General features: G+C 22.4%; 12 protein-coding genes across 12 annotated transcripts, besides 4 other annotated features; 3 read left to right on the top strand and 9 right to left on the bottom strand.

Annotated features, from left to right (window-relative positions):
* Nucleotides 1-49: 49 nt before the first annotated feature.
* Nucleotides 50-1,309, bottom strand: EHI_129850 (uncharacterized protein; the record flags this gene model as incomplete). The annotated part of the gene is made up of 1 exon (XM_646719.1): nucleotides 50-1,309. The coding sequence occupies one exon, from the start codon at nucleotides 1,307-1,309 to the stop codon at nucleotides 50-52; it is 1,260 nt and encodes a 419-aa protein (XP_651811.1).
* Nucleotides 1,310-1,468: 159 nt separating this feature from the next.
* Nucleotides 1,469-2,455, bottom strand: EHI_129860 (uncharacterized protein; the record flags this gene model as incomplete). Its single annotated transcript, XM_646720.1, has 1 exon — nucleotides 1,469-2,455. One exon carries the CDS (start codon nucleotides 2,453-2,455, stop codon nucleotides 1,469-1,471), a length of 987 nt encoding a protein of 328 aa, XP_651812.1.
* A 1,626-nt stretch (nucleotides 2,456-4,081) lies between these two features.
* EHI_129870 (uncharacterized protein) lies at nucleotides 4,082-5,149 on the top strand (the record flags this gene model as incomplete). Its single annotated transcript, XM_646721.2, has 1 exon — nucleotides 4,082-5,149. The coding sequence occupies one exon, from the start codon at nucleotides 4,082-4,084 to the stop codon at nucleotides 5,114-5,116; it is 1,035 nt and encodes a 344-aa protein (XP_651813.1). The 3' UTR covers nucleotides 5,117-5,149.
* A 38-nt stretch (nucleotides 5,150-5,187) lies between these two features.
* Nucleotides 5,188-6,018: a repeat region.
* Nucleotides 6,019-6,506: 488 nt separating this feature from the next.
* EHI_129880 (uncharacterized protein) lies at nucleotides 6,507-6,824 on the bottom strand (the record flags this gene model as incomplete). The annotated part of the gene is made up of 1 exon (XM_646722.1): nucleotides 6,507-6,824. The coding sequence occupies one exon, from the start codon at nucleotides 6,822-6,824 to the stop codon at nucleotides 6,507-6,509; it is 318 nt and encodes a 105-aa protein (XP_651814.1).
* Nucleotides 6,825-7,442: 618 nt separating this feature from the next.
* On the top strand, nucleotides 7,443-8,678 carry EHI_129890 (type A flavoprotein, putative; the record flags this gene model as incomplete). The annotated part of the gene is made up of 1 exon (XM_646723.1): nucleotides 7,443-8,678. One exon carries the CDS (start codon nucleotides 7,443-7,445, stop codon nucleotides 8,676-8,678), a length of 1,236 nt encoding a protein of 411 aa, XP_651815.1.
* A 74-nt stretch (nucleotides 8,679-8,752) lies between these two features.
* Nucleotides 8,753-9,859, bottom strand: EHI_129900 (uncharacterized protein; the record flags this gene model as incomplete). The annotated part of the gene is made up of 1 exon (XM_646724.1): nucleotides 8,753-9,859. One exon carries the CDS (start codon nucleotides 9,857-9,859, stop codon nucleotides 8,753-8,755), a length of 1,107 nt encoding a protein of 368 aa, XP_651816.1.
* A 461-nt stretch (nucleotides 9,860-10,320) lies between these two features.
* Nucleotides 10,321-10,532: a repeat region.
* Nucleotides 10,533-10,881: 349 nt separating this feature from the next.
* Nucleotides 10,882-10,967: a repeat region.
* Nucleotides 10,968-11,471: 504 nt separating this feature from the next.
* EHI_129910 (uncharacterized protein) lies at nucleotides 11,472-11,834 on the bottom strand (the record flags this gene model as incomplete). Its single annotated transcript, XM_646725.1, has 1 exon — nucleotides 11,472-11,834. The coding sequence occupies one exon, from the start codon at nucleotides 11,832-11,834 to the stop codon at nucleotides 11,472-11,474; it is 363 nt and encodes a 120-aa protein (XP_651817.1).
* A 773-nt stretch (nucleotides 11,835-12,607) lies between these two features.
* On the bottom strand, nucleotides 12,608-13,402 carry EHI_129920 (uncharacterized protein; the record flags this gene model as incomplete). Its single annotated transcript, XM_646726.1, has 1 exon — nucleotides 12,608-13,402. One exon carries the CDS (start codon nucleotides 13,400-13,402, stop codon nucleotides 12,608-12,610), a length of 795 nt encoding a protein of 264 aa, XP_651818.1.
* A 957-nt stretch (nucleotides 13,403-14,359) lies between these two features.
* Nucleotides 14,360-15,073, top strand: EHI_129930 (uncharacterized protein; the record flags this gene model as incomplete). The annotated part of the gene is made up of 1 exon (XM_646727.1): nucleotides 14,360-15,073. The coding sequence occupies one exon, from the start codon at nucleotides 14,360-14,362 to the stop codon at nucleotides 15,071-15,073; it is 714 nt and encodes a 237-aa protein (XP_651819.1).
* Nucleotides 15,074-15,240: 167 nt separating this feature from the next.
* EHI_129940 (uncharacterized protein) lies at nucleotides 15,241-15,660 on the bottom strand (the record flags this gene model as incomplete). Its single annotated transcript, XM_646728.1, has 1 exon — nucleotides 15,241-15,660. The coding sequence occupies one exon, from the start codon at nucleotides 15,658-15,660 to the stop codon at nucleotides 15,241-15,243; it is 420 nt and encodes a 139-aa protein (XP_651820.1).
* Nucleotides 15,661-15,974: 314 nt separating this feature from the next.
* Nucleotides 15,975-18,083, bottom strand: EHI_129950 (DNA mismatch repair protein MLH1, putative; the record flags this gene model as incomplete). The annotated part of the gene is made up of 1 exon (XM_646729.1): nucleotides 15,975-18,083. The coding sequence occupies one exon, from the start codon at nucleotides 18,081-18,083 to the stop codon at nucleotides 15,975-15,977; it is 2,109 nt and encodes a 702-aa protein (XP_651821.1).
* Nucleotides 18,084-18,157: 74 nt separating this feature from the next.
* Nucleotides 18,158-19,123, bottom strand: EHI_129960 (uncharacterized protein; the record flags this gene model as incomplete). The annotated part of the gene is made up of 1 exon (XM_646730.1): nucleotides 18,158-19,123. One exon carries the CDS (start codon nucleotides 19,121-19,123, stop codon nucleotides 18,158-18,160), a length of 966 nt encoding a protein of 321 aa, XP_651822.1.
* Nucleotides 19,124-19,577: 454 nt separating this feature from the next.
* Nucleotides 19,578-19,875: a repeat region.
* Between the last annotated feature and the right edge of the window lie 931 nt (nucleotides 19,876-20,806).

Here is a 20,806-nt window from a genome sequence, read left to right on the forward strand (position 1 = left end):
CTTTCCTTTAAAATGTTAAAAAAAAAGGATTAAAAAGTAGAATTTTCACTTATGCCTGTCCAATAATGATAATTTTCACTATTTTCTCGTTTCTATTGTCTTTTGTATTAAAGAATGGATTTTTACTTTCAGTACATTCATAATAATCATCGAAATTATCATCCCATTGCATACTTTTGTCTTTATTAACTACAATTCCACAATATGTTTGAATAACCTCTTTTTCTGTGTTTAATGGAGTGAAAAGTCCATAGGCATGAAGTATATTTTTTGAAGTATCATCTGGGTCTTGAAACTCTTTTCTCTTCCATTCTTGTAAATGGAATTGCTTATTTCTGAAGATAGAATAAATTCTATACTTTTCGTCATCCATCCACTTATCATCATTTGGTTTACTGCCAAACTTTGAAAAATAGGCACCATAAAGATTTTGTTCTGTCATAAAATAAAACATAACATTAGTTTTGTTATATAATATATTTTGAATAACTGATGCTGATAACAAACTTGATTGGTTATTAAACTCGTAGAGTGTTTTTAGCTTTTCTTTGTTAAGTCTTAAATCATGTTTTTTAAAGATCTTTTGTGTTAATGTAATTACTTCATCCTTAAATATTTCATTATCATCTTTTAAATCAGAAAACATACACTTAATTTTAATATTTTCATTATCACTCTTCTGTTCGGATTTATCTTTTTTATGTGAACTGGTGAGTTGTTTGTCGTGATCTTTTTGGGGTTCAGAACTAGTTTCACTAGAGTCTAAATCTCCTTTGTTATCTTTACTTCTTCTTTTAGAAGTATTTTCACTGTTCAATTTTGGATGGGGATTAGAAACCAAAGGTGGTTGTATTGGTTGTATTGGTTCTATTGATTGTATTGATTGTATATTTGGTGTAATATTAAATGGTTTTATAACACTTCTGGTATTAGTATTTCCATTAAAGTCATGTTGAGCATCACTGTTCAATTTTGGATGGGGATTAGAAACCAAAAGTGGTTGTATTGGTTGTATTAGGTCTATTGGTTCTATTGATTGTATTGATTGTATATTTGGTGTAATATTAAATGGTTTTATAGCACTTCTGGTATTAGTATTTCCATTAAAGTCATGTTGAGCATCACTGTGGATTATAGGAACAATATTTGTAACTAAAGGAAGTATTTTAGGGATGTCTGAATTAGGAGGGGTTATAGTTAATGAGAAATTAGGATAATTCATTCTTTTAATTTCAGGGATTTTAGTTACATATACTAATTCAGGACCATTACTATTGTTAAGATAAGAATTGGTAGAACCAGAAGACATCTTTGAATGAGTAAAACAGATCGAAGAATAAAGTTTATAAAGAAAAAAAAAGGATTAAACATCATTTAATAAAAAGAAGAAAAGAAAAATTAGAAAAAAAAAAAAAGAAATTAAATTATAAAAACAAAGAAGATATGACGTTTAGTTTATTTATATCAATTAATCAATGTCACAACCAACAATCAATAAGTAAGAAGAATTAGTTTTTGAAAGTTGAAAGAGACAATTAAAATGAAAAACTGTTCTTTCGAATTGAAGTGTTTCAATACATTTAATAAAGTCTTGAAGTATTTTTTTTTTAACAACTAATTGACTTTCTTGACAAGTAATAAGGATATTTTGAATATCTGCATTTCCAAAACAAAATGCATCAAATATTTCTTTAATTTTAATTGCTGGTTGATTATCAATAATAGGTATTGATTTTTGTTGTTGAATTCTTTCTAAAATAATATCAAGAATATTTTTATAACTAACTGAAAACATGTTATCTTTATCTCCAAAATGTATTGAAGAGACTTTAAGATCTTCTGTTTCACTAAGAGCATTACTTTTAAATTTTTCATAAAATAGTTTTTTTCTTTTACGAGTAAGAGAATTTCTTTTTTCTGTTTGTGTTTTAGTTTGTCTTTTCTTTGGAGTATCTGTTGTTTTATTTCTTTTTGTTTTTGGTATTTTAATTGGTTTTGGTGTTTTAATAGATTTTTGTCTATTATATTTCTTTTCTTTAATCGTTGGAGGTTGTCTTTTTTCTTCTTCTGATTCACAACCAAAATATTCAAGAACAGTATCATCTTCTTTATCATCAAATGGATAATATCTTTCTTCTTCACTTTTTATATTTTCGTTTAATTCTTTTTCTTCTGTTTTTAAAATATCACGATAACATTCATCAGCCATTTTAATTTTGTTATCAAAAATTTCTTTTTGTTTTTCAAGTGTTGTTAATTTTAACATTGACTCTTCATATTTCTTTATTACATTTTCCCATTCACTTTGATATTTTTCACATGAACGTTTTCTTTCTGAATATATTTTTAAAAGCTGTTGATTTTCTTTTTGAATTATTTGTAATGTTAACATATTTTCTTTCATATTGAGTAGTTCATTTAAAGAAACAGTAATAGTCAATGGATGTGATGCCATGAGACTGTTAATTTTTTTGATAAACTGGATCTTATTTAAGATCTTTAAAAAAATCGTAATAAAATTCAACTAAAAGTTAACTTTTTCTTTAATAATTAAAATTAAAAAGTATTGTTTCTTAACCCTTTTCTTTTTTTTTTCTTAACCTTCGAGTTTTCAATCGAATTAATTTTATTAATTTTTAAGTTCTAAAACTTAAAAATGACTATTACAACTCAAATATAGTATTAGTAGAAATAATTATTTCTTTTTAATAATTTCTTTTATTCTTTTGAACTATTAATTGAAATTAATGAACTTAATTCTTTTTTTTTCTAAGGAAATTTAAGAATTATCTTTTATATTAGATTTTAGTTTATCATTATCTAATGTACTTATTGAATAAAAACCACACAAATGCATTACTCTTTAACGAAAGAGTTGATGAATTATATTAATTTTTATTCATAAAATATCCTCATGTATTTCATAAAAATACTTAAATTCCATTAACCTATTTTATCAACTGTCTTGTTATATTGAGTTGCTCTATTAAATCCTTATTTTTTATTTTGTATTGAACAATTTTAGATATTTATATTTCATTAGTAAGTATCAGACTTATCTGTTTATCATATCCATTTACCTTTTCTTATTTATTTTATCCTCTGTATAAATATTTTTTTTTAAATTCTAATTTGTAGTAAAACTAATTAATAAAATAAATTCTTTTATAGTTTGATTTTTTGAATTGATAAAAAACTAATGTATGGAAGTTGGAAAGATAGAAAACTCAGTAATTCAAACGAGTCAATTTGATTTTTCAATAAAAGAATTTATAATATAAATTTTATTAAACAAATAAAATTTTTATTTTATTATTGAAAATTCAGTAGAGTTAAAAACATATCATCAAGAGTTATATTAATGGTTATTCAATTTTAATAAGACTTATTAACCAATGATAAAATATTTTCTATTAACTTCATCTTAAAATAAAGTTTATAATTTTTCTAGTTCTTTTAAATTACTTAACAGAATAAAAGAAGAGGTTGAGTATAAACATCAAAAAGAGTAAGAGTAACACCATTTATCTGAATTAAAATAAGTCATTTCTAATATTTTTTAAAATAAAAAAGTGCTAATATTATATTTAATAAAATCTTTAATAAAAAATAGTAATTTTTAGTTTCATTAATAATGACTGTTTTTATTTCAATGAATATAAATAACAAAAAGAAGAATTATAGTATTAATAATCATAAAGGACGATAATAATAAAATTATTTAAAATAATATAACTATTATTTACAACAAACTAATTATAATGTCACGTCAGATTATCTCATAGTATTGATAAGTATAATAATTCCAATCAATCTTTAAATCAATATTGGCACTTAAAAATGACAAGATTATAGATATAAACAAAATTATATTTTATTGAATCAAAATTAACATCAACTTTATTAATAACCAAATAAAATTAATATAAATAATAACATTATTTATTTGAATTATACAACTAAAATCAAGCTATTTGAAATCTTTTTTCTTATTAGTAATTTTGTAATTTCTTTCTCTTTTTTTTAACAATTTTTTTTTAAAAAAAAGAACAAGAAAAAAAAAATCAGAAAAAAGGAGAAAATGAACAATATCAAGAATAAAGTAGATGGATATTCAATGCTTATTGTAATGAAATACTTAGAATATGAAAGTGATTTTATAAATGTTATTTGTGTTAATTCTAAGTATAAAAGGAATTTAGATAGATTGAGATTTAATCCAATCAGTATTCAATCATTGACATTATTTCCTTTCATTCAAACACTATTTCTTTATTCATCATTTGACCCATTTATAAAAGGTATTAATCAAGTACAAATATGTTATCCAATAACATATAAAGAACAACAAATACTAATTCGTAAACATAAAACAATAAAATTTAATTTCAGTCATATAGAATATAATGGAAATGAAAATACAATAGAACAATTATTTCATTGTAAAGATATTACTCATATTGGAGATAATTCTTTTTCACAAAATTTAGCATTAAAAACAATAACATTACCTTTTCATATTATTGACATTGGGAATTATGTTTTTTTTAATTGTTTTAATTTAACAAGAATTGAACTAAGTAATAGATTAACAAATATTGGAGTTGGTTGTTTTAGTGGATGTATTGGATTAAAACATTTAGAAATTCCCACAAATGTTGTTTATATTGGAAGTAATGCACTTTTTGATTGTACGTCATTAGAAAGTATTTCATTTCCATTACAAATTGCTAATAGTTTATGTGATCAATTAAATGTTATAGAATCACTAAAAAGTATTAAAATTATAGGAAAAGGAAGAATTGATGCATTTGTATCTCAATATATTAGTCATTTAATAGAAGATAATAACAATAACGTTATTTGTGTTAATAAAATTTTTACTTTTTATGATACTCAACATTATGGAAGACAAATAGAATATGGAATTAAAGAAATTGAAGACAATTGTTTTTTAAATGACTCGTCTCTTGACGCCATTTTTATTCCTTCTTCTGTATCAAAAATTGGTAATAATTGTTTCTCTGGTTGTACTTCTTTAACTAGTGTATCATTACCTCCTAATTTAAAAATAATTGGAATTAACTCTTTTTATAATGTCCCTTGTGTATTATAATATTATAATTTACGTAATTAACTTCTTTTATTTATTTGTTTTCTTCATCTTTCCTTTTTTTCAATAAAACGTCTTTTTCCAATTCAGAAAATACAACAAATTTTAATGCCATGGTTATTGTGTCAAACTTTTGGTTCTTGTAAAGAAAAAAACAAGACATAGAAATCTAAGATCATACAATAAAAAATTAAATGTTAATAGCAATAAATGGCATAATAATAATGGTAAATGAAATACCAAGGAAAATGAGATATTAGAAGATGAAAGACACAAAGAAAAACAAATAAAAAACAAAGTAAATACAATAATAATAAAGACTAAACAAATAACAAATATAAATGAATAACAATAAATGAGATACAAGAAAGAATAAAAAGAATAAGAAGTGAATGGAATAAAGGAGAATATTCAGAAATACACAAGAAATAAGAAGATAAAAGGAAAAGATGGTATGATATTCTTTAAGAAGTATATGCAATTAGAAAGAAAAAGATAATTGAAAACACAAAAGAAGAATTTAAAGAAAATACAAAAGAAATTGAAGAAAAAGACATTAAAATAAATGAAGAAGAAATTAAAAACAAAATTCAATTAAAGAAATGAATGATAGATGTAAAATTGCAAGAATAATAAATAACAAACAAAGTACAATGAAAATACAACAAAACAAAGAAATAAGAATAAAAATAATCTAATGAATGATATGAATAATATTTCATATCATAATAAGAATGAAGATAAATGAAGAAAAAGAATAGATATAAAGAAATAAAGAAAAAAGAAAATAGAGAAATAAGGAATGTTAAAATAAATTGAAATAATAAATAGAAACAATGGAATAATAAAAACAGAAAGTATTAGACTAATTAAAGAAATAAAAATGAAAATTGACATTATAAAAGAAGTTAAAAACTTTGTTAATAAAAATATGAATAATATAAATGGATATTAACTCTAACACAATCAAACATATTCTGTAGTGATGTTAGAAAAGAAATCATTAGTGTAATTAGTCTCAAATGAATAAGAAACAATAGAAACGAATTCCATTAACACTTAATTAATTTTAACTTTTCTTCATTAATTATTTAATTATTTTTTTATAACATAAAAAGAGAATATTGTTATTAAAAAGAAATTCATATAAAATTTGTATTTATAATTGTATTAAAATAATAATGATACTATTAACTTAAAAATAGGGTGAAAAATTAATTTCGATAAAAAGAATATAGAAGGAAGAAGGAATAAGATGTTTGTTCAGAAACTATTAATTGAAGAAATATTCAAATATATATTTAAATCCTTAAAAAAAAAAATGAAATTAGAGAGCATACAATAGAATGACTATAACAATCAACTACAAAGAGTATTATGTCTATTAAAATGTTTAATCATAATACCTTTTTTTTCTTCCATTTGATTGTTCTACCCAATATTTTAATGTTGATATTGATAATTTAGAAAACTCATTTGGATTTGTTTTCTGTAAAAAGTTAATTGCTTTTGACATTCCCATCTTTTTTGCTGTTCGAACAGCAACTAATTTTTGTTCCATAGTCCACCTTTTATTTCTAAATAACTTAATCTCATCTTCATGACTTGATGATTGACAACAACAAGTTGATTCTACTCTTTCATATCCTACAAAGAATTCAAATTTGTCAAGATCTCTTACTGGCTTAAAGGCTGATTGAGTTGTTTCCATTAATAATATCTGAATTGATTAATAAAATTGAGTTCTATATGACTGAAAAAACATCTATTTAGTTAATTTTTCATATTTTTTTGATGTGTAAAGATATTACGAAAAAATAAAAACCAGATTCGTTAAGCTTTTACTTTTTGATTAAAAGAATAATATCCAATTCGTTTTAAAATGATTTTTGTTTCTTTTTTTCTTTAACCAACACGTCTCTTAAATAAATAAATTTTTTTTTTTATTAGTATGGGAAATGATTAGACAATCCAAAAAAAAACAACAAAAAGGTACGACTTTCTTATGATTATGAATTTTCTTTTCTTGGTTAATTCATTATTTCCTTAAGTTGGATGATTGTGGTATGAATAATCTATGCTTTTTAATGTTTGAGGAAAACACTGTCTCAAAACCAACTTCCTCTTTTCATTTGAAAAATATTAAGAAATTTCATCTTAGTGAAACTTTTCTTGGCATTTTCTACACAGTTTGGTCGTTGATATATTTTTAGTTTTTAAATTCTTAAAAAACTCAGACTGACTTTTCAAACAGATAAATGATAAATAATCACGAAATAATTGTGTTATTTAATCAACATATTGAATTGGAAAAAATAGAAATTCTGAAATGCAGAATTTAGCTGTTAAAGTAGTAGATAATTTATATTGGGTAGGTGTTTTTGATTTTGACCTCAGAACATTTGATGTTATTGTCCCAACCCCTTTTGGAACAACTTATAATTCGTTTTTGTTAACAACTAACGACGGAAATGTATTATTTGAAACAGTAAAAGAACCATTCTACCAAGAACATTTAGAAAGAATAGAAAATGTAATTGGTAAAAAAGGACAGATTAATTATATTATTCTTAACCACACAGAACCAGATCATAGTGGTTCATTAAATCATATTCTTGAAAAATATCCAAATGCAACAATTATTGCAACAGTTGCTGCTCTTAATAATTTAAAATTTATTAGTCATCTTTCTCCAGAAGTGAAAACAGTTTGTTCAATTAAATTAAAAAGTCTGCAAGTTGGAGAGTATCATCTTAAATTTTTAATTCAACCATTTCTTCATTGGCCAGATACAATGATGACCGTAATAGAAGAGTTAAAAATATTACTTCCATGTGACTTTTTTGCTGTTCATTACGCAGAACCAAAATTATTTGATGACCAAATTGAAGGAAAGGAACATATCTTTGAGAAATTATATAGACATTATTTTGATGCCGTTATGTCTCCATTCAAGTCTAGTGTATTAAAAGGAGTTCAATTAGTTGAAACACAAATGGGATTTCCTGTTGAAGAGCTACAAGTAATTTGTTGTAGTCATGGATTAATAATTAGGAAAGATATTAAAAAAATAATTGAAAAATATAAAGAATGGAGTCAACCACAAATGTTAAAAAATAAAGTAATAGTTGTTTATGGTTCTGCTTATGGATATACTAAAATTATGACAAATAAAATTGTTGAAGGAATCAAATCTACTGGAGTTGAAGTTATAGTTTATAATATTGTAAATACAACAATTACAGAAATTCTGAAAGATTTTAAAGATGCTAAAGGACTTTTACTTGGATCACCAACGATTGTTGGAGACGCAACACCTCCTTTTTATGATTTACTTGGACATCTGAATCCATTTATGCATAATAATAGACTTATTCAATGTTTTGGGTCATTTGGATGGAGTGGGGAAGGTGTGAAAAATTTAATACCAAGGATTCAACAACTTAAAGTAAAAGAAGTTAATAAGCCATTATCAATTCGGTTTAGACCAACAAAAGAACAAGAAATAGAATGTTTTAATTGGGGAAAAGATTTTGGATCAAAAGTAATAGATCATAATCATTAAATAATTTAAATATACTATTTAACTTGTGGTTATATTGTATTTACTAGAAATTATATAATAATAAATGAAGTGAATTACAAATATTTTTCTTCTTCAAGTAATTTTAAAACAACTAATCTATTGCAATTACTTTTTTCTGATAAAGTCTTTTCATGAAAAGGATTTAAAACTTGGGGTTGAATTGAATATGACTTTCTAATCATTTGATGAAAAGTAACTTTACCATCTGTTGTTAACCAAAATGCAGAATACATGGTAAAAATGAATTGTTTTTCAGTATTTGGATATGTTGTAATAGTTTTAGTTTCAAGGCTTTTTCGTGTTATTATAATTGGCTCTTTTTTATTAGCTTTAAATGAAAAAATGATACAATTATCTGAGTCATTAATAAAAGATGTATATTTATTATTTATTAATGGTTGATTTTGATATACACCAAATTGACAATCATCAAGAATAAGAATAAGAATAATATTTGGTTGATATAGTACATATTCATTAAATGTTCTTGTATCTAATTCTTCAACATAACTATCATAAATAATTTTAAAATCATTAAATCCAAGTTCATTAACAAAAAACTCTGCTTTTTCTTCAAAAGAAAGACCTTCACATAGTTCTACTGGAGAATTAGTTCCTGATGATCTTAAACTTTTAGGAGTTCTTGGACTAAACAATGTCTTTGGTGAAAGAATAGAGATAGGAGAAAATAATGAACGAGGAGAATGAGATTGTTGACTTCTATTATTTGTATTGATAGGAATAGAAAGAGTAGGAACTAAAAATTTTTTATTTTTTTTAGGTGATCTTAAATCGTCTTTTGTTATTAATATTGGAGTATCACTTTGTTTTGGAGATAAGACATGAACTTCTAAATCATTTTCTTTTAAATAATGTGCCTTTGAAAATGATGATGAACGTCCAATTGGCTGTATTGGATATGATAAATCCCCACTTAGACAAGAACTTTTATTTTTTTTCCCCATTGAATTAGACCGAAGATCTCTTCTTGGTGTTGCAAAACAAATAGCTGAATTACCATTTAAGTATTCTTCATTCAAAACATTTTGATGAGAATGTTTTGACTCAATTCTTCCAATAGGCCTAAATTCTTTTGGATTAGAAATTGATCCAGAACGGCTTGACCTAATGGAATAATGAATACTTGATTGATTTCCCATTGTTAACTAATAACTCAGTTGTCAGTTTTCAAAAATGTTATATGTCTTTCTAAAAATAGATTAGAACAAAGGCGTTTAAAAAGTTTCTTACAATTATATTAAATCATTATTTACTTTTACATTAAATTATTACTCCAAAAAATTTATTTATTAATAGAGAGATAGGAATAAATTTGGTTAGAAATTTCAATGATAAATGAATGTAAATATTACAATTTCATTAACTTTTTTAGATTTTATGTAAATATACAAATAAAATTAAATGATAAAAAAAAAAGAGGAGTAATTAATTTAATTCATTGATATTTTTATTACACGATTTTTTTTTTCTTTCTAGAATTGTTATTTTCTCCTATATTAAAGTTAAAAATAACTACTACCTTTAGATAAATTTTTAAATAAACGTGTTATAAAACATTCAATTGAATAAAATTTATTTATTTTTACAATTATTGTGTTTTAAAGAAAAAAATGGTTAATTAATAGATATAGCAACAATTTGGTTTTCTTCATATTGAGAAATATTTTTATTTCAATTTCTTCATTATGCTCTATTTCTGTTATATGTCTCATTTCCATTACTTGATGTTTATATTATTCGTTTTCTATTATAGTATCAAAATTGAAAATCTAAAATATTAATTTTTTTTATGTTTTGACGATTATTGTTTGTTTCTATTGGAATTATTGTTAAAGTATTTATGAGGGTGAAAAATGAATGAAATATTTCATACTATAATGTTGTGATGATAGTTTTCTTATGGTAATTAATTTCCATATTGAAATTAAAAAGAATATTACACAAATAGAAAATTAAACAATAAATAAAGATAAAGAGGTTTAAACGAAATATTTTTAAGATTTATTATATTAGCATTAGTATTTTATTATATAATAATAGTATAATTCAATTATAGTTCAACCATTTTATAAAAGAATATTAAACGCACAAACCAAAATATAGTAGATAAAAATGACATATTTGACATTATAAAATTAATACATGAAATTAAGCAAATGAGTAATAATCAATTAATTAAGTGTTAATAAAACTAATTTCCATTGTTTCTGAATCAAGGGAGACTAATCCTATCCCTTCGTCTTAAATTAAATAAATAAGATAAATATAAAGAAATTTAGTATAAATTAGTATAAATTAGAGAACAAAGAGAAGTAATAAATAATATTATCAATAAATGGATTTTAATATATAAATATTCAATAAGAATGTTACAAACAATTAAATTATATTAACACTAAGTAATACAATATTACTTATACTTAATTCAGAATATTTATATTCTCTCTTTATCATCAAACTCTATTATGAATAAAACAATGTAAAGCACATATTTTAATTCCTGTCTATAACATTTATACAGATTATATAAAAATATACGAAAATATTATTGATTTAGAACAAATTTTTAATGTTAAATTAATATAATAAAAGTTTGAATATGATTCAAGTAAAATTAATTTTTAAAATAAGATTATATTAAAAAGAAAATTGAATTTTTTGTTAATATTTGAAGGATTTATCTTATGAAATAAAATAAACAATAAGAGAAGAGTAATTAATGAATATATAACATGCAATAAAAAGTTAATCTTAAAATATTACCATGAAACAAATAAGAAGAGCACAAAAGATAATTCCAAGAGCAAACATAGACAACGATAATCGAGCAAATAAAGAAGCACGTTTATCTTTACTATTACTGAAAAGAACATAATTAATAATCCAAACTAATGGAAAGAAAAATCCAATAATAATAAATAATAAAGAAATATTTGCGGCAGTATCATTAATTTCATTTTCTTTATTAGTTTGTGGAACAACAGGTACTGGAATAGAAATTACTGAATGAACAGTTTGTTGTGGTGATGGTTTACTTTCTATATAAACTGGTTGTTGATATTGTGGAAGTGCAACATAAGTAGGAGAAACAAGAACTTGTTGTGGTGTTTGCATTGGAAAGTGGTAAATAAGATAAAAAACAGATGAGCTTTAATAGCATAAAATTTCGGGAATAGAGATAGAAAATTCTTTCTCAGATTAATCTGTCTCAAAGAGTTTTGGGTCAATTGGTGGTACTATTGTTATTTATTATTTTGTTTAATATTTTTATTAAAAAATTAATTTATTTTAATTTTTTTTTTTCTTTTGATTTCTATGATTTTACTTGAAAATATAGAATATACAAAATCAAGTCAGTTTGAGAATGTTTTGTTTTTTTTTTAGGAGTCAATGATTGTTTTTTTCTCTTCTTATTAGACAAGATTTTAAAATTTCATGTCTATTTTTATTTTTCTTCATACAAAAATGGTTTTATCAAGAATAACTACCACAACACATAAATCTTGAAACTATCACTCGAATTTTAAGTGTTGTTTATGTCTTTTTTATGTTTTTTTTTATTGTAATATATAACAATACTTTATTTTTAAAATAACGAAATTATTATATTTTTTGTTATATAACCAAAAAGTTATTATAATAAATGTTTTTTCATTTATTTGACTGTTTTTTTTTTTAAATTATAAATCTATTTTTATAGAGATAGGGGGTAATCGAAAGTTGGTGAATTTCTTTTATTAAATAACAAAACGATATAAAATTAAATTAAATATTTGAATATTAATATATTCAATAAAGTTATTCCTCACAAAATTTAAAAAAAAATAAAAGGAATTACAACATAAAAAGAATTTAAACTAAAGGGGTTTAAAACAAAGAATTACAACTTACCGAAAGAGAGATTCTAGTTTTTGATAAAAAGATGGAATATTTGCTTCCATATATTGTTCAAATTTTAAATCATTTTTATCGACATATGCTGATGTTTGTTTATCAGCAAGATGAAATAAATAATCATTAATTACCTTTCCGTAACGTTGAATTTCATCTTTTGAAAAAAGGAGTTTATTATTAAAATAAATTCTAATAACCCGTTCTTGTTGAAGTGTTTTACAAGTCTTTTTAGCATAAATTGAGTCAAAGAAGAATCCAAATTCTCTTAAAAGATCAAGTAAATAATTCAAAATGAAGAATATAACACTTTTATTCATTCTTCTTCTAATAGCAATACTCTCTAATTGCTTTTCTTCAGTTTTTGAGTATAATAAATTACAACATGTTGATGAAAGTTGTAAAAGATCTATTGTATCACTTCTATAATGAATATGAGTAACAAGTGACATTGAATTTGTTGCTGTAGATGCTTTAATTGGTCTACGAATTGTAAATCCACAAAATGGATGAAGAAGAGCAAGAGAAACAGCAGCTTGGAAGCACATTTCATTTTTTATTTGTCTTTCTTTGATAGCATTAGCAGAATGTCCTTTTGCTGCTTTTGGTTGTTTCACTATCATAACAACAGAGTCTTCATCATCAATAGGATCTTCAAAGACAAAGCTATTCTTTTTACTTGAAGGAATAGTTATAAGTGGCCTAAATAGTCTGGTTTGTATTTTCTTTTTTATACTTTTTTCTGTTTTTTCTATTTCTTTCCCTTCACTTGTGTGACCGAATGATTGCATTTCTCTACAATAAAAGAGTTTTAGATCACTGTTTTTTGATTTCTATATCTATTCTATTTATAAAATAGATTATATATATTCTTGTTTATTTTAATTTTTTTTTATTCTTATACATATTTAGAAGAAAAAAATTGAGAATTATTACCTCTAGTATTAGTTTTTATAACTTTATACACGTATTAAAAATAATAAATCTTTCTTAATTATTATTACTAATATTTAGATAGTTTTCTTTTTTTTTAATATCATTTTTAAAATATTTGAATTATGTCTAAATGACTCATAAAAATAAAAATATATTTATAGTATAAAAATATTTATTTATTCAATTAATATATTTATATTCTTATTAAATATTTATTTAATTTCATAATTTCATTCTTTTTATTCAACAAATAAGACTCATTAATTGATAAAATAAAAATTAAAAAAAATTTTCTATTCAATTTAAAAAATAAAAAAATTTTATTTGAAAAGAAAAAGGTAATGACTATTAACAAAATAAGTTGTTCGATGTCGTTACTTTTAAAAAACTAAACTAATAATTACTAAAAAAAAAAGACTTTTTAAATTTTGATAATTAAAAAGAATTAAAAAGTTATTGAATTTCTTTGATGATAGAAAGTAGTAAAGAACAAATCAAAAAACTTAAAAGTACAGGTAATGAACTAAAAAAAAAATGAATAAGAGTAATAAAAAATTTTATTAGATCCATAGAAAATTTCAAAGGTATAGAAAAATCATATTTTTTTTTTCGTATGAAAAATAATCCTAAAATAGTGAGTTTAAAGAACTTTAAGGATTGGTAGATAAAAGGAAGAAAGAGAAAAGAAAAAGAGAGTTAAGATAACATTTTGACAAAGAGAAAGATTTGATGAGATTAATAGAAATGAAAGAAAAAAAAAGATTATCACTTTAAATAGTAATGAAGAACTAAAAGACCTAAACACAATTTTAATGGAAACTAAACATCTTACACCTTCACCAATTGGTGAAGATTCATCTACACAAATATTTATAAATAATTCCTCTAATAATAATGTAATAATTGAAAAAGGTTTAAAGAATAGAAATGATGCTGTTTGTAAGAAATATTTAAAACAAAAAAATGAATTAAAAAGTTTTGAATCAATTCAACAAAGTATCCTTCTTGCTTTATTAAATAAATATTGTGAATTTACATTGGAATTACCAACAAAATTATCTACAGTTACATTGAATAATCCACGATTAATAAAATTAACCATTGGGACAGAAGAGATTAATGTAAAGAGACTTTCAGAGAGTATATATGCAAATTCATTTATTACTGATATACAAAAAGGTATTAAAGAAGAGACTTGTGTTAGAAACTATGAAAAGAAAAAAAGAATATTTATAAATAATTTCTTAATTGATGTTTGTCTTGAATTGGGATATTTGTTTGAATCCAAATATTCAAGAAAATCTAAACAAACGTTACAACTAGAAAGAATTCAAAAAATATATAAAGATAATTATGTAATGAATATTGATGAAATCACTAAAAAAGGAAAAGCTATTAACAAATATTTATTTACTCTTGTATGTAATAACAATTCTATTACCATTCAAAGAAATAATCCAATTCTACATAAATTGTTATCTTCTGAACAACAATCTTCTTCATTATTTTCATTAAAAACAAACTAAATAAAAATTAATTTAAAATAAAATAAAGTTTCATATTTTTTATATGAACTTTTTATTTTATTTTATAATTATATAGTTCTTTTTTTTAGTTTTAATTTTTTTTAGTTTTAATTTTTTTTAGTTTTAATTTTTTAAATTATTAATTATTTGAAAAAGAAAAGAAAAAATCAATTCAAAGGTATTTTAGTCAAATGTTTATTACAATTTTGACAGTCACATAGAACCTGTGTAATTGACTCATTTTGTTTTTTTAATTCCACTGTTTTTTCTTTAATTTCAATAATTTCTTTTGACATCAATTCTAATTCGATTTTCTTTTTCTTCCTACATTTCTTTAATGATTCTAAAGATTTCAACTTCCGCTCAATTCCTTTCAAAATAAATTCTTCTTCATTTTCTAATTTTCTAAAGCCAGTTAATTTATTCTTATATTCATTAAATTCTTCAATACTCATTTTCCTTAATTCATTCTTTTCAAGTAAATGGTTTAAATTAGTTTGAATGGGTTTTCCACATGACCGAATTACAACATCATTTTCACAGTCATGTTTATTGTGAAAATTGAATGGATTATACGGTGGTTGCATGTGGGATCACCACAATTAACTCGTTTTTTTTTGTTTCTTTTAATTCTTCTTTTTATTTTGTCATTTCCTATTTTTGTCAACAATTTTTTATGTCGCCATCAACGTGTTTTATTAGCTAATAAAAAATAAAATAAAAAAACTTTTTACTTGATGATATTTACTTGTCTACTCAGGTTTTTATTGTTTTGTTTTTGTTGTTTTAAGAAGTTACAATATTCAAATTATTGTTAGATTTCATCATCATATGCTGTATTACCAGTGTTTTACTTCAATATTTTATTAATAAAATAATAATAAAATAAGATTTATTTAAATTAACATCTTTCAAATACATGATATAATTTGGCTATATCTGCAATATGAGTAATAACAACATTCTCATATGATTGTTGTGGGATTAACATTGTTTTAATATATGGCAATAATAAATGTTCAACCATTTTATTTAAATCTATTACTGACATATCTGTTGGTAAAATTGAATAATATTTTCCAATATTTATTGCAATTTCTTTTAAACAACTTATCTCATCATCCCATTTTATTTCTGAAAATAAAGAAATAAAAAATGGAAAAGCAGAAGCAGTTGGTAAATATCCAGGAAGAATATCAGGAAGTGTTGTAATTTCTCCATTTTCAGTGATAGTAATAGCGAAATATTCAAACAATAAAGAGCGATGTTGAATTAATTGATTTTTAATAAATTGTTGTTTTTCATCATTTAATTTAGTAACATCAAGTAATTGATTAATAGTAAGTTTAGGTTCTATTTCTATTATATTAAATGAAGCAAATGAATAAATAACTTGTTGATAAACAAGGTCTTGAATAATAGTAGGAATATGAATTAAAAACATAGTTGTACTAGATTGAATTATTCCATATGATGTATCAATCATTCCAACTAATGTACTTTCATTTAATATTGGAATCATATCAATATTAACATTTTCTTTTTCAAATTCATTTCTTAATTTGGTTAAACTTGGTAAAAAGTCTTCTTTAAATTTATTTGGTCTTCTTTTTATAACTTCAATATGAATTTTATTATTCTCTTTTTCTTTCTTTGTGATTTTTTTGAGTGAAGTATTATGTTTTAAACTTTCTGGTTGTTTTGGTACTTTTGTTGATGTTTCATTACTTTCTTCTTTTAAAACATTTCTATTTAACTCATTTTCCTCTTCTTCTTCATTTTCTTTTTCTTTTTTTCTTTGTATTTTAAAAGGAGATTTAATTTCTTCGTTATGTTCAATTTGTATTTCTTCATTATTACAAGTTGATTTTCCAATTGAATATTGAGACCTTGTATTTTGTAATACCTTTTTTCTATCATCATCAATATAAGAAAGTAATGAAGTAGAAGTAGAATCAACTCTATTAAAATATTTTTCTTGTTGAATATTTGGCATTGGTTGTGTTTTAATTTGAGAAGGAGGAAAACTTCTTGTTTGAGAGAATTCAATGATAATTGAATTAAGAAATTTATCTATTTGATTAATTAATTTTTCTTCTTCTAATAGTCTTATAGCAGTTTTACTTGGATTAACATTACAATCAATTCTTTCTTTATTAACATTAATAGACAAATAAACAAAATAATTGACTTTAGGTAAATATTCATCATAAATTCTTTCAATAACTTTTTTAAGTCCAATGTGTTCGATAAATCTATCATTAACAAAAAATATCATTTTATTTTTTTTACCTTGAAATATTGAATTACTTAAATAACATATCATTTGAAATGGTGGTTCTAAACATTGATAAGAATATTGTTGAAGATTATTTGAAATATTTGTTGTGAAGATTTTACTTATATTCTTTAGTATTGTTGAATGTTTTTCTGTTTTAATTTCACATACTGATGTTCCTGCTTTTCTAAGTGTAAATGCAATGGTTGCTTTATGAATTGCATAGTCCCCAATTATCGAAATGATTTTTTTATATTCTTCTGTTTCTTTCATTGATTTTTTTCTTAACATTTTATCAAATAAATTATTAACAATTACAGTTGTTCCTATACTACAAGCAAGAGGAATTGGATTTTCTGTTATTTGTCCATTTTGAAATACAACTTTATAACCAATTTCACTTGTAGCAGTTCTACTTATAATAGTCACTTTACCAACATATGTCATACATGACAATGCTTCTCCTCGATATCCATATGTATCTCCTTCAATACTTTTACTTGTTGTATATCTTCCTCCTAATACTTTTAAGTCTTCAAGTGAAATACCACATCCATCATCTGTTACAACAATACTTTCTAATCCTCCTTTTCCAATACTTATAATAATAGATGAACAATGTGCATCAATAGAATTTTCAATTAATTCTTTGACTACATTAAACGGTCTTTGAATAACTTCTCCAGCACCAATTTTATTAATAGTAGTTTGGTCTAATCTTTTTATTTTCATTATTTATTTTAATTAGTTTTATTTTCTTTTTATTTTCTTTTTTATTTTAAATTGAGGTTTTAAATTTAATTCAATTATTTCTTTATTTTAGAATATTTACCAGGACATTCTATATATTCAATATCAATTACTCTTATCCCTTTCTCTTCATAACAAAATATAATATTTGTTTTATCTATTAAAACTCCATATCTTTTAATTTCATGTTTTGATTGCATATGAACACTTCTAATATCAAGTGATAATACTTCTTTTATAACTTCAATATATTCTTCAATACTTTTATAAAACTCTAACTTATTAATTAATTCTTTCATTTTTGGTATTACTTTTTCATCAATTTCAACATTAATTTTTTCTGCATGAGATGAACGACACAACCATTCTGGTTGTTTGATTTGTTCTATTGGTATAGAATCTGCAAAAATATATGGTTTAATATCAATAATTGGTGTTCCTTCTACAAGATCTATTCCTTTTAGATATAATTTATTATTCTCAAATTTATCAATTAATGAAACAGTTAATCCAATATTATTTGGTCTATGTGGTGATCTTGTTGTAAAAACTGATGTTTTTTTCCCTCGTTTAGGTGGATGGACTAATGGGTGATAAGCATGATTCTTATTTAAATGAAATTTAAATAAAATAATTAAATGGGAATATTCTTCTATTCCTTTCACTGCTACTTCTGGTATTACCCATTTTTCAAATTCAATATATGCTCGTGTTGTTGGAGACAAAAGTCCTTGTCTTGGAGTTCCATTTAATTCTGAAAATATTGAATGAACATGTCCAATCACACGATATGTAATATAATCATTTTTTACTACAGACTGTAGCATCTGCAATCGTTTAGGTTTTTGTGGTGGTAATGATGTTATACTTTCATGTAAAAATTCTTTTACAAATTCTTCTGTTAATTTAATAATTTGATCTATTATCTCTTCTGACTCTTTTAAAATTGTTTCTAAATCAGATGGATATCCATGGCTATGTAATAGGTATTCATAAAATGAATATGTTGTGTCTTCTGACATCTTTAAGATTACCTTTTTTCAGTTTAAAAATAAAAAACATTTTTTATTTTATTATTTAAATGTTATTAAAAACGTTAATTGTTATTTTGTTATTTTTTTTAATGGTATTTATATCAAAATTTTTTATTTCTTTTTCTTATACTTTAATTTCATTGTCTTTTAAAATTTACTTAATGCTTTTATATTAAAACTACTCTTTTGTTATTTTATTCATTCTTAAATATTTATACACTTCTCTTTTTTTATCAAATAGTTTTTATTTATTACAATTCAAATTTGAGTTTTATACAAAGAGAAAAATATCTACTATATTGAAAATAGTATCTTTTATTTCTATTATAACTTTTCTATGAAAAAATCCAATTTTAAACAATAAATTACATTTCTATAAACTTTTCATTGTAAAACCATTTAATTTTTTTGTCTTTTTAATAATTATTATTCATCTGTATATAAAAATAGTTAATGAAGTATTAATAAAACTCTTGTCTATTATTAAGTGCATTGTAGAGAATATTCACATTACATCACATTCTTACTATAAATTCAAATGAATATATTTAAGTGTAGGAGAAAATAATGTTCTATGAACATACATTAGGTTTTTAATTACAACGTTTCTAACATCTTTTGTCTTGTTATTTTCATTTTTAATTCATTTATTAATTTAATACTCTCTTCAATTACTTACAGGTTTATTGAAATGATTATTGATTTGTTTTATCATACCCTATTTTCTTTAGTCTATTTTTCTTTATTTTTTTCAATAACCTCTATTATATTTAACTAATTAATTATAACTAATTTCTTTCAATTATTATTCTATGTCTTTATTTTATTTAAATACATTATCCTTTCTTTATATTCATTTCTTCTTATTCTGTATTCTTTATTTTGCATTATTGTAGTTTCTTTCATTTTCATAACCATTGTTATTATTGTTATTATCATCATTGGTATGTATTTATTATCAATGCATTTATGTTTCTCGGTTTCTTTTATTTTTCTTTATCATATTGATTGTTTTGTATTATTTATATTGTTCTTCTTACTCTATATTATTTATCTTTTTCATATTTTTTTATTTCATCTGGGTACGAAAATTAGCAAAGAAAAAATGCATCTAAATAATTTACAAAAAAGAAAAAAGATGAAAAAAAATTTGCATCCATAGAATTTTCCATTTATTATATTTTGCTCCTAAAATAAAAAAAAAATAAAAAAAATATGATAAATACAGAATATGTAAATATTTATGTTTATATTTTATGATCATTTATATTTTGTATGAAATATTAATGAAGTAGATTATTTGATGAATCATATTCATATTTATTCTTTTGTTTATATGTTATTTATCTATCGTATTTTTATATATTTATATTTATATTTATTTCTCTGTTTATATTATTTATATCATTGTGTTATTCTTATTATCTATATATTAGTACCTTCTTCTTATTTTATTATTTTTATGTTTATATTATTTAGATTTTCTTATTGTTATTCTTTTCTATTTAGATGTATATGTTTATTCATCTTTATCATTTTTATATTATTATCATTTATATCTATTTTCATTTTATATTTATTCTGTTTTATATTAATATTAAATTTATCTTTTATACTTTTCTCTATTATTATATCATTTATATCTATTTTCAATTTATATTTATTTTCATT

Source organism: Entamoeba histolytica, genomic scaffold (assembly GCF_000208925.1).
Source record: "Entamoeba histolytica HM-1:IMSS scf_1104750518287 genomic scaffold, whole genome shotgun sequence".
Lineage (NCBI taxonomy): Eukaryota > Evosea > Mastigamoebida > Endamoebidae > Entamoeba > Entamoeba histolytica.